The 13,513-nt window shown below is 39.1% G+C and overlaps 1 protein-coding gene across 2 annotated transcripts in view; it reads right to left on the bottom strand.

The window, feature by feature from the left end:
* The window catches only part of GRID1 (glutamate ionotropic receptor delta type subunit 1), an 828,161-nt gene that overhangs the window by 14,643 nt on the left and 800,005 nt on the right, over positions 1–13,513 (bottom strand). For both annotated transcript variants that reach the window (XM_084633925.1, XM_084633926.1), the window contains one exon: positions 11,807–12,047. In XM_084633925.1, coding sequence (XP_084490051.1) covers positions 11,807–12,047 — 241 coding nt within the window. The remainder of the gene's footprint in view (positions 1–11,806; positions 12,048–13,513) is intronic.

Genomic DNA, 13,513 nt, shown 5'->3' with positions numbered 1-13,513 from the left:
CAATCCATATCCCTCCCTTCCCCTTCCCACCTTGTCTGCTGCCATTTAGGACTTTGTCATGAGGGCCTGGTCCTAAAGATTATTCATACAGTGTTTGTAGGATCAGTCCCATAAACTGAAAGTACCATACCAGATCTTCAATTGGTATAAATCAATGTAATGCCGATAAGCCAATGAAGTTCTGCCAGTTGAAACCACTGAAGATCCAGCTCCATTTTTTATATTTGTCTCTATATCAACAAACATCCATATTGTATGGTGCTGTGTTAATAAACATGCAGAATATACAGTACATGTGGGAAGTACATCACAAACGAGGTGATTGCTGGTGAACATGCTAATGCCTCGTGGCCATTTGCAGAAGTTCAACACCACACCTCATTATCTAACTGCAGTAACTAGCATATTTGATGGTCTTTGTTGCTAATAGTAGAGTCAAACCCAAGAAAATGGAAGGAAGGAAGTCTCATAGCACTCATTTGTTACTGCTATAGAGGGCCTTTAAGCCACATGGTGAGGCAACCAGGCTTCTGAGTCCTTATCAAACCTAATAAAAAAAGAATGATTGGGCATATGACACGTCCACAGGCTTCAAGAGGTTAAAATAAACAGCACAAAAGGAGGGTGCATGGAAGCATTTTCCAGCACAAGCAACAGGAATATGCAGCATCAAATGAGTAGTGTTTTATGAGCATGCCAATATCTTTTGAAATGGACTATTTGGGAGAGAGAGAGTTGCATGTTGAGAAAATAGCTACTATGTTCACATTATGTATACAGTAGCTATAGACATTTGCCGCAATAGGAAGGTTAGGATCAAGGGGGCTTTCAGGAGGTGAAGATGAGAAAGTTAGCAAGGGCTAAACTGTGCAGCACTTTCAACAATAAATCAAATATTGGTATGTGTTTTTTTATAAAATCTCACCATAGTTCTGAGGCCCAGCCTCACCTCTTTGGCCATCTCCAGATAGGAAAGGGAAAGAAGAACAGGGAATAAAAATGGATCAAAATAGTGATGCTAATAGTATACTTAATATTTTACTCTTTTTAATAAACATTTTCTGCCATATGTCTAACGTCGGTGTTTGTTTTGGTGACAGTATATCATATTCTAGCAAGATAGCCCCATTGCAGCCAGAGTCACATGCTAAAATAAAGCCTATTTTTCATGAGGCAATACATAGACCATCTAAAACTGTAGTGTGATTAGATAGGTTGATTGGCTCTCTGTAACCCTTTCATCATTCTGATATTTAAAAAAAAATTGAATTCACTAAGGGCCTGATCCAAAACACATTGAAATCTATTGGAGTTTTTCCATTGTCTTCAGGGGGCCTTGGGTCATGTCCTAAATCATTGGATGTTGACATATAAAGTGCTTGATTCTGCATTCTGTTAGGGCTGTACCTGTACATCCTGACTTGCACCAGTGAAGGAGCTGGCATAGCAGAGCCATGCTCTGTCATACCCCTTACCCTCTCCATCCTGTCCAGGCCCCACCGCTGAAACACCCACTTTTGCCCATTATGCTGGGAGCATTGAAGGCAGCTGGCAGAGGTCACAGAGGAGTCTCTTCCACCAGCTTTATGCCCATGGAGAGTTTCCCTGCACACGTGGAATACTTCACTAGCCATCTCAGAGTTCTTGTAAGTCACTTTGATCTTATCCAGTGCAAATCAATCTTAGCGAACTGGGCAATCTAGCCTAACGTCCATAGTGGTCTCCAATAAAAGCTAGATTTTCAAAAGTGCTCAGCATGCACCATCTGAAAACAGCTCCACTCCCATTTAGGCACCAACAGATTTTCAAAAAAGCTCAACACAGTGAAAGTTGCAATGGGAGCTGCTGGGTGCTGAACACTTCTCAAAATCTGGTCCTTATTTAGTGCCTAAATGGGAGCTGAGCTCTTTCAGAAACCTGGCCGCGTTGCAGGTGCTGAATTTGTGAAAATCAGGCCCTATATGTCAACTTTTACCAACAATTATGACATGTTAATATTTGAGATTCCTCAGTATTTCTCTGTGTTTAGGATGGGGAAAAATAACTTACCTCAGATACTGGAAAGTAAGTTGAGATCTATATAATTTTATAGTTTTATATAATTCTAAATATAATTATATACAGGTATAATATAATTATTCTTACTAGTGGTGATGCTTGTGAAATTTAACGGTCACGATAATAATAGAACTAGGAAATAATTTTGTTTTTTGGTGGGAGTGAGTTCTAGCTCTAAATATGTTGTTTTCAAAAACAACCTTTCGGGCCTGATTACTTTCTAAGTGGCTCTTAGTAATCTGTTGTCAATAGCTTTTAAAATACTGAAGGTATTTACGTTAAAAATGTGTTACTATAACATTTTTTTTTGCCAGAAAGTAATTATGCCCCGATCCAGCACAACCCTGCAGCACATGCATACCTTTCAGTACATGATTAATCCAGGCTGACTTCAAAGAACCTAAGGCTTGATCCTCCATCATTAAAGTTAATGGGAGCCTTTCCATTGATTTGAATGGCAGCAGAATCAAGACTCTACTCATGCACTTAAAATTAAGTATGTGCTTAAATGATTTGTTGGATCAAGGCCTCAGGCTTTACAAACCTCAATGTGGGGAAACACTGTTACATTTCATTTTTTAAATTCTGATTCAAATACATGTTTTAATTATCATTGAACATTCACTGTCAAAACAATCAACTTGGAAATACCACTGTGAGCTGAGATAAAACACAACAACAACAACAAAAAGGCCTTCAACGCACAGTGTCAGGAACCTAACTAGCTACAACCCCAAGTTCAGCAAGATACTTAAGCACATGCCAAACTTTAATCACATGATTAACCCCACTGACCTCAATGGGAACACACTGTAATTAAAGTTAAGCACATACTCAAGTTGCTTGCTGAACTGAGACTTTAAATGGTGTTGTTTCTAACAGCATGCCTCGCACTCCAAGGGGACTTGTTTTATGCTCACTTTTGTCCAGGGATATTTTTTTTCCTAAGAAACATGCTGCTAAATCATGTTCTAGTCTAGACTACCCCTCTAGGACTCTTATAGCAGGATTTCCTAATATGGGTCTCAGACAAGAAACTGCTGCCCCCAAAGGACAGGAAAACCTTAGTGGTACTAAGCTAGCAACAAACATATTTAAATATCACAGTAGCTGGCACAGTTCTGGTCCCAGTGTCAGCAAGCAAAAGAATGACATGTCATCCTCAAGTCACTTAAGGCCCAATCCAAAGACCATTGTGGTCAGTGGTGAGATTCCCATTGACTTCAATGGGCTTTTGATCAGCCCATTTGCTGTGACTAGGTATTGCAGAATATCTGGTTCTGCTCAGAAAAGAGGTGAGTTTTCAGACCATTTATATTGCAATTGTTCAAATAATCAGTAAGAAGTGTATTAAGGCTGTTTAATTCATAATTTCTCAGTTTTTATCAATATCTGTACAAGGGAGAGTACAGATATTTTTTCTCTTCTTTTTGTCTGTACCTCCTCCCTCAAGCTTTGTGTTTTGTCATACAACAGCATGAAGCCCTGCAGCCTAGAGTGATTGATGGTTGCTTCTGAAACCTCATTGCTGGTTTAAAGCTGCTAGTTAAGTGAAGTTTGCCAGTTCTTATGTTCATAGTTAGTCTTGAACCTGTGTTTTCTGGGTGGCATTACAATGCACTATTTTGCCAATGTTTGTATTATTTAAATTTCCCCCTCAAAAAACTTTATTTATTCTTAGAAAAAGTAGAGTACAATACAGTTGTACAAACAAGTGATCATTTATATGTAACTGAGCAAAAAATGTACAAAGATTTCAGACATGTCAAAATACATAAAAATAATTTAAAAAACAACATAAAATATAAAGAACATACAATGAAGGGAAAATAAAATGTCAGTTCAATGATCTTGTGTTTTCTTTCACCATCAGAAGTAACTGTCCCAAGGGGGAATCAAATAGTCAGAGAAAAAAGATAGCAGCAGAAAGAAGGCAAGTGGAGAAGAAAAGAAAGGTAAGAACAGGAAAGAATAAAGGAAGAGAAAAATTGGTGTAAGTATAAGAACCTTTAATAACCAAAAAGGTGGCTGACACCATACGGAAAATGTGCCAGGACCTATGAAATAATATCTTGTTGGAGATCTGAGGCGAGGTAAACTTGATCCTGATTAGAATTCTCAGCAGTAATCATCTTTGACCCATTATGATCATATTAATAATCTCATATTTCTATTTCCGAGATACAGTGGGTTTCAGGTTACCAATTCCAAAGAGAAAGACTAAAAAGCTAAAGCTGTAAGTGCAGATTTTTTGAGGTAGGTTAAAATAGGTGTGTCCTCATCCAGCAGAGATATATGATGCACTATAGGGAAACTTAAGGCAGAAGATATAAGGCTGTGCATCCCAGTCCAGAGAGATAGGTTGTTGTTTTTTGTTATCCCCTCTCCACAGACCAAATTACCTGTGACTATTTCAGGGCAATTTCATCACCTTCCTCAATCCTGCACAGTTAGAAAGTTTTGCAGAGTGATGACTTGTGGGGTTGCAATAGTATCTATTGAAGTTATTTTGTTGAAAACAGAGTGAAAGCAGTAATGATGACATGATGCTGTTACAAATATATGAGTCAGTTAGTATAATTCTGTTCCTGCTGTGGACAGAGCATTAGATGTCGGCCTCCTTAATCTGAAAAATAGAGGAGAAGGAGAACACTGAGGACAGGAGAAAGAAAAAGACTGCTCGGTAGAATGATTTTACACTGGCTGATTAAAACGATGAGAAATTATAAACCAAGCAGCTTTAATTCACACTGTGATAGTTAAAGAATTGCAAATATATGGTATGAAAGATCCTTAGGGTACTTAAAGGAGAGAGAGGATGCAATATCTAATTGCAATTGAGTAAGATGAAAATGACGTAATTTCCTAGCTAGCAGGACATTAAGGTTCCATGTACACCAGCATTATAACTGTGATTTGTGTCATGTTCCAGTCTCTTCAGATTAAATACATTTATGTTTTATAGTCCACTTCATTCTAGATAAGGAAAGATCGAAAGAGAAATTTGATGAGCAAGTTGTAATAGTGGCAAGATGTGGCTTAACGGCCAATGTGTCAATCTTATCTTCTATAAGTGATGCAATACATTTCAGTTCTTGGCAAAGGAATCATTCTGTAAATAGCTGAAGAAAGTCAATGATTAGCCTAAAGTTGCTAATTCTCCTTAATGTGAAGATGTCACATAATTTGTTTTCTGGGATTAGATTGCACACACAGAGAATTTTACAGGATTTCCATGGTTGACTTTTTTATTCTTCTCAGTTTCAAAGTTTTAGTTATATAGAGTGTAACATTTGATATGGAAAAAAGGGAGGGGGTGGCTACAATGGCTTGATGACTTTGAGGATAGCACAAGAGAATTGTTCTTCTGGGGGGATAGCTGAGGGCAGAAAGACATAGCTGATAAAGTATCGATGGAGCCTGCTAAGTCTATTACAGTTAGCAGCCATGTTGGGTCATAATGGCAGTGAGCATTTGGAAACCATCTTTCAGACTGTCAAATAAATTGAAAAATAGCCAAGACTCGGTGTTGTGGGAAAGCCCTCACAAATTGACTGACCCAAATTATATTCGTTTGTTGAGCTTGTGAAAGACATGAGCAGCAATTGTACTAAAAGGTTACTGGACTTAGGATGCTCTGACCCTCTGTACCTCAAATTAGCACCCTGGAACCACCATATTCACCACTGTGATATTATGATATTTTTGTAGAAAGTATACCTTCTGAGGTATCATTTCAAAAGCCTTGATCTGCTGAACATTAATATCCTTTTGATTGTATGTACTATCATTGTATGTGAAGTTATGAAGTATTGCTATATGTGTTACTGAAATATGTTGTGAAGTTGGGAACACCCACAACAACAAAGTTACAACAAAGGAGTTACAACAAAGGAGTAGCCAGCAACAGCCAGACAGTGTCAATGGCCCATCAACACCCATCAAGAAAAGAATCCACTATCCCAGAGACTTCTCAGAGAGATCACGTATGCAATGGAGACTGCTTGACCAATGGCGACTGCCTGATCCCCATGTGACAACAAGGATCTTTCCAGCAAGCTGGAAGACAGTATAAAAGAAGGAAAGTGATATCATCACTTGGCCTGTCTCCACCCCTTCCACCCATCTCAACATCTGGGAACACATCTGGAAGACAAAAGCTTTAAACTAAGAAAGTTTGGTTCCAGGCTGGAAAGGGAGTTCAGCCTGTGTATTGGGGAACTGAAACCTGCTTGTGCCATCTGTCAGGATGAGAAAAGCTGCTTGATTCAACTCTTGGTTAGACTAAAAGTTTAGGATTTAGCAAACATGTTTACTTTTTATTTTCTTAAGTTAACTATCTTTGACCATTATGCCTACCCCTTATAATCACTTAAAAGCTATTTTTCTGTATTTAATAAACATATTTTAATGTTGTATCCTTATAAGTGAGTTTGTGTAAAGTGCTTAGGAAATCTCAGCTCAGGTTACAAAGGCTGGTGCACGTCCACTTTCCTATGAAGAAGTGGTGAACTAAATAACGAAATTACACTGGTCAGGCTTCTGACCCAGTGCAAGACAGTACAGTTCTGGGGTGCAAGGCTGGGGAATTGACTGCAGCTTCCCTGTTAATGGTTCATGAGTGACTGGGAAATCATTCATGTATCAAAGTTGGGGGTGTCCATGCCTGTGTATGTCTGTGTAAAGGGCAGTGCCTGTCAAGGTTTTGCAACTTGACATTAGCATCACAGTGTGAGGGCCAACCCAGGTTGGTGGGTTTGGAGGGCTCAACAGTCCCAAAAGCCAGGTGGCACCCTGGGGACCCCATCACAGAGACACTATTCATTTTCTGAATTTCTTTTACTATGAGAGAGAGACTCTGTTTTCAATATATGTAAGTGATTAATTTATAATGTAGACCACACTGACAGACACACGTTAGAGGTCGGGGACCAATACATTACTTGCTCAGTTATTCAAAAGGGACAGAGAATAATCTAGTTTAAAGTCCAAAATGGTCATTAGTTTGAATTTTTCACTCATTTTACTGACTAAAAAGCTTCTAAAGACAATATTAGTATCCAAAATATTACATATAAACTATTGTGGATCAGTAAGAAACAGCCTAATATCACTGGTGCAAAATACACACTTCTGTTTAATGGGCCAAGTTATGATGCATCTGAAGATTTGTGGAAGTGCTCTGATATTCATGACCAGGATCAGAGGACTGGCCACTGAAAATAATTGGAACAATACATTGCAGAAAATCTAGTCAAAGTTAGAAGAGATTGTCTATAAATTGTAGAAAATCTAGTCACTGAAGGAAGATCAAATATAATTTCCCCAAAGTTAGAAGTAATCAAGGCCATTTAAATGTTTCTAAATGTCTTTTGAGCATTAATAGACTATAAATGTGCATCCTACTGGAAGATTCTGGCATTGTGGTGCAAATATATTTTTTTTCTAATATCATCATAGGCAAGTCTTCCTTTCCACAAACCAGTTTGTGTTACCAGTACATTAATTATTTATGTATGCTGTGTTGTAGTCATGTTGGTTCCCAGATATTAGAGAGACAAGGTGACCTGAAGAAGAGCTCTGTGAAAGCTCAAAAGCTTGTCCCTCTCACCAGCAGAAGTTGGTCCACTAAAAGGTATTACTTCACCCACCTTCTCTCTATAATAATTTATACCATTTAAATATCTGAGTACTTGATTGCTCCAATGTACATGAAGAACAACGGGCTCACCTGACCCAGAAAACACCAATGTGATTCTAAGTGGAAGAGGAAAATGCTTTGAGGAACTGGCAAATATCAGTACTTCATCCTCAGCTGAAGTCAAGATAACACACAGCCTTCGGGTCATGCTGGACTCGGTACTGACTCTGGAAGCACAAACTGCAGCAGTTACTAAAAGTGATCTCTCCCCTCTCCAGGTAGTAAGAAGACTCCATCCATTCCTCTGGTGAATTAGCAAAAGTGGTTTGTGCACTTGTCACCTTTAGAATATTTCCCTCTTCCTGGGCCAAGATAAGAAGTTCACAAAGAAGCAGGAGTTGGTGTAGAGTTCCGTCTACTGAGTGGATCATACCATTCATGTTATGCCAGTGCTTTTCAACAAGAACTGATTTAATCCTGGATTCACTACAAGTGTCTAGAACTGATTTACAAACCCATTAATGAGATACGGTCATACTATCTGAAGGATTGCCTCTTTTGTTTGACAAGCCAGGGAAACTCATTGCCCAGTACCCTATGGCTAGCAGAGCCAAGTATAATCTTCAGGGAACCAGAGACTAACCCTCTTCAACTGCTCTGTTTTTCAAAAGGGATAGAGAATAGTCTAACTGAAAGTCCAAAGCGGTCATTAGTTCGGATTTTTCACTCTTTATTTTACTGGTTTAAAAGGAAGTACTTCTTCACACATAGCATAGTCAACCTGTGGAACTCGTTGCCTCTGTATGTTGTGAAAGCCAAAACTAATACTGAATTCAAAAAAGAATTAGATACATTTATGGAAGATAAGTCCATCAGTGGCCATGCACAGGGGGTCCCTAGGCCTCTGACTGCAAGATGCTGGGACTGGATGACAGGAGATGGATCACTTCGTAATTGCCCTCTTCTGTTCATTACCACTGAAGCCTCTGGCATTGGGCACTGTCAGAAGACAGGATACTGGCCTAGCTGGACCATCGGTCTGACCCAGTATGACCATTTGTGTGTACTTACGCTCATACGAGACTCTGGAACACTCTTCCAAGGGTGATCCAGAAAAATCTAACTCTCACCATTTTCAGCTGACATTGCAAGTCACATGTCTTTGCCAAAGCCTTCCAAAAAGCAGAAGAGAAGAAAAATCCAGCAGTGTGTTCAAAGTTAGAAGCTGTTAATTAAACTACAGAATTGGATGGTATATTGACTGCACCAGTGGGACAGATTTCACTGTTTTCTGTAATCCATGTGTTTATACTTTACAGTGATTGGCACCATAGAAATGCTCTTTCTCCTCCTCCCCCATATCCTGTCCCTTCATAATGCTGAAACATTTTTCTATTTAACATTATCAGAATATTCTCTTTTCAATATCCCAACTACTTGCACTTGCATCCTTGGTGGACATTTCTCACCTTGACTACAGGAACCTACACCTCTTCATCAATCCTATTTCTTACTTCACCTTCTAGTGCATCCAAATGCTCCTTCTACCTAATCCATCTGGGAATTTATACAATAATGAGAAGTATGGTATCTGAGTGCCTGCTAAAGTCATCTTCCTCTCTGGTTGCTCTGACCTTTTTATGCCATCTCCTTGAACCACTTTACTGGCTTCCTGCATTTTATTTCATTAAATTCAAGCTCCTTGTACTCTTCTTAGGGCCTTACATAATCACTATTTTCATTTCCTTATACCTCATGCCTGCTCCTTATACTTCTCCAAGACCTTTCATTACTGATTCCTTCATCTCCTTCTCCCATTCTCAACTTTGTACCTTCATCCATTCTGCCACCTGCATCTGGAAAAGTCTCCCACATTTTGTCCATGCAGTACCCTCTCTCTACTAAAATTAAAACCAGCTTCTTGCAGGACTGCACCCTCCTTGTTCCCTTTCCCAGTCTCTCCACACACACCCTCACTTTCTTGACCTGTTCTCCTGTGTCTTGTCTTAGTTTAATTTGTCTTGTTTACCTCTACCTTGGAAGTGCTTTTGGCTCAGACTTGAAACCACTTACTCCCACACATCTGCTTATTCCCACAGATGAGTGATCTTCCTGGAGTAAAGCTGTACCATACATCCATCTGTTCTTTGAGTCTGCTGAAGTATTTTAGTGATTTTTATGTGGGAATGTTAAGACCCTGAGCATTCCAAGAAAGAAAGTTAAGGGCGGCCATAATTTAGAACAGTAAAAGCCTAAAGCATTGTATTTCTGATTAAGAAAAGTGGGATAGGGGAATGATGAAAGCTGTAAGAATTTCAGTTAGACACAGAAAAAGAAAAAGAAAATAAGGTGAAGCAGGAGCAAAGGAAGCAGAACATTAAAGATAAGAGACACAGATCCTTCCCCAAGGAATGGGAAATAGAAATAAAATAGAGCTTGGGATATCTTGAACTAAATCAGTGACTGACCTTATCTAACGCTTACTTTACCTTTTCTGTTTTTGTCTCTGATTTTTGGGTATATGCTCATTTAAGTCTGCAAAGATTTATGCATTGGACTCCCTGAGCATTGAAAGGAGAATACACCCAGAGTACATCACACCCAAATATGGCTAATATTAGTGGACTTTGAATAGTTACCACCTTTGTCCATGATCCTGCAAGGTATTCTGCAAAGGTGAGGAGGTCCCCCTGCATAGAGCTCCCTTACAGGGTATGGGCCTTATTGTGGAGTAGCCCTCCACAGTTCTAGTGGGGATGAGGTCTACAGTGTACTAAGGGAAAGGCTAAAGCCGTGCATCAAAAATATAAATGCATCTGTCTTTATAGGCAAAGCTATTTGTCCTCACTGTGTATGCTCTCCAAATGCTATACTGTGCTAAGCAAAATGGATACAAAATTTCCATTATCAAAAGGCTCCCTTTCAGCAATATACATTGTGGAGTTGTGTGCAAGTGACTTCACAGGTTTGGCCCACAAGCATGATATGGATGTTTATCACTGAACACTTTGTGGATGAATTAAAATGGGTGAAGAGGGAACACAGAGAATGGAATCTTAGTGACAAATATTTGATAACATTACAGACTGCAACATATATTTTCAGATTCCATATGCCACAATTGTTTATGTGTGGTAGGCATGTCAATTATTGTAATACTCCTAGAAATTAAGATTGGAATTGATGGGCTTTGTATTCTTTTCCAGCAGTGATACAGCTTGCCTGTAACAAATATCTGTTCAAAATGTAAGAATCTGCAAGTGTCTCAATGTTTAAAAAATTCCCAGAGGTTAGCTTGTTAAACTTTTTAATTGATGCAAATAAATACATGCTTCATGCAAGATAGCTCTGCATATGGACTGTTTAGTCTACCATAATGTTACTATTAGTTAGTTTGTACTGTTGCAAGAAAATTTTTGCAAACAAGTCATTCCAAATGGTATTGTTCTAGGTAAAATATTTTATATGAAAGGCATTTGCTCAGAAAAGTCATTAATTTTTTTTAAAGGTTCCAAAAGTAAAGTTGTTAAACAGTGTTGGTGGCTGCCTAGCGTACTGTATTAATAATGGGATCATTAACTTTTAATCACTAAGTCACCTGCTCCAATTTGATCTAGATTGGTTGTAACCAAAAATTGTTGCCATCTGATGGCAGTTATGTTGAATGAGCTGGGTCACAGCCCACTAGACAAGGATCCAAATCACAAAAACATCAGTTGGTGCCAATTAGTATCCTTGCTATCAGTCTTAGCAGAGAGGCCAAGGGCATGGTGTCTCAGCTACTCTCTTACCCCTAAAGCTGGTCTCTCCAGGTCAGGGTTGAGGCACATTGGTGGGACAACGTAGGGAAGTTTGCACTGCTGCTGCCCATGCTGTAACTGCTCTATAAATAAATAGAGGACTTTAGTCTCCAGGGCTGTCAATTTGGCACCTTCCATGAAAGTCACATTTAAAAAAAATCATAAACTTCATGAAATAATTTAGTATCTCCAATCAAAACAAAGTGAGTGTATTGGTACGAGAGCACCTAAAATCCCACAGCTTCCATTTGCTCTCTGTATTTTGTGTTTTCTACTCTTAATTGTGATAAGAATAAAAGTTATGGACCTCTTTTGGAGTTTCTTGATGACAACGGTTGCTGTTCCACCACAACTCCAGCGCTGCCACCAAACACGCAAGAAGAAGGCCTACTGCTAAAATGCAGAAGACGCCTGCAAAACTGTGAAGCTTCAGTGCCTTGCCATCTGTCTGTGCATTGGTGTGGCTGTTCAGGTCACAACGTCCCATCCGCGGCCACCATTTCTGTTTGAGTACATCCAAGTCTCCAGTGTCTTGTAATTCTAAGATCCTGCAGAAATTTTAAAACAGCCATTATTTCAGTTGATTTCTGTATATTGTGTATGCATTTATCAGCAACTCTGCAGCCCTGGAATCCTGATATTATGATTGGGCTGCAGAAATTATCTTTCGACAGGAATTCAGTGTTATTCAGTGGAATTCTGTCTTTAGGGCAGAGCATCTCCAGCAGGACCGGTGTAATGCTATGGTTGCAGGACTTTCTTGCTCTCTGTCCATAATAAATCAGTGAGGTAGATTTCCTGCATATCAAATATACACTGTACATTTTCCTTAAGCACTGAAGTGGTTGTGAGAGTGCCACTTTCACAAGCATAACTTTCAGTAAGTAACAAGTTTGATGAATATCTCCTAGTCAAATGTAATTTCATCCAAAAAAATCCCCCTGGGAAGGGGTGAAACTAGCTACTCTTTTATACCAAACTTCATACTGTATATTCCAGTCCAGAGCAGCCACAAGACTTCACAGATCAGCTTTAGAAATAAGTGTGACTTTAAAAACTGCTCTTAATCAGCAAAGCTTTAGCTAGGGCTTCACTTAAAATTTTGGCTTTGGTCAGATTTCCAGTAGATTATAATGGTTATTGAAGAAGAAACAGCTCATGAAAGATTCAACTCTCCCACCCATACATGGTCCATCATAATAATTTCAAATTATATTTGAATCAAGCATGCAACCATTTGCACAGTACTTAATACAAATTGGTTTAAGCAGCAATAGAGTTGCCTATTTCTGCTTTGAGCTACAGCAAATGCAGCTCATTCAAAAGTATTTTACTACAATGCTATTACTTTACTCTTGAAGTAGTGTGTTAACAATTACTAATTAATCATTGTTTCCCATTTGTGAAGTGTCCCCTCTCTCCATGAATGATTCATTTTGGGTCTAGTTTGATAACTGTCTTTGCTATTTAATAACAAGCTTTCCTTTTGAGGCAACTTTGTCTCTGGTTATCACGAGAATTCAGGCGGACTGCAGCTGGTGTTTTACCGCTTCCTAAAGAATAATGCACACAAACAGAAAGTTTGCCTTGGCTTTTTGCATGTAACTCTGTGCTCAGCCACTTTCTACTAAGGCTGCATGTATCTACATCACCGGGCAGATGTTTGCTTTAGCATAAGGGGAAAGTATATATGTATACTTTTAAAAGATTCTGATAGACTGGGATCACTGAATTGTGATAGACGGAGTAGAGTCACTATCTTTCTGAACCCATGCAATCACTCAATTCCTATTATCTGCCTATTCTATAATGATACATAATAGACAGCATTGCTTTTCTCATATGGATCAATGCTCCCCCCGTCTAAAGACAAAATTGTGGCTTTGACACAAGCCCTGAGTTTCACTGCCCCAAAAGCAGCCTGGGAAGCAGATTGTGACTCAGAGAGTTACAGTCTCCTTCCCAGTTAACCCACTGCTCTGGGGAATGTATCAGGCACACCATGGGCTGCCCG

This window comes from Lepidochelys olivacea, assembly GCF_965140295.1.
Source record: "Lepidochelys olivacea isolate rLepOli2 genome assembly, chromosome: 7".
NCBI lineage: Eukaryota > Metazoa > Chordata > Testudines > Cheloniidae > Lepidochelys > Lepidochelys olivacea.
This window is presented reverse-complemented; position numbering and strand designations above follow the sequence as displayed.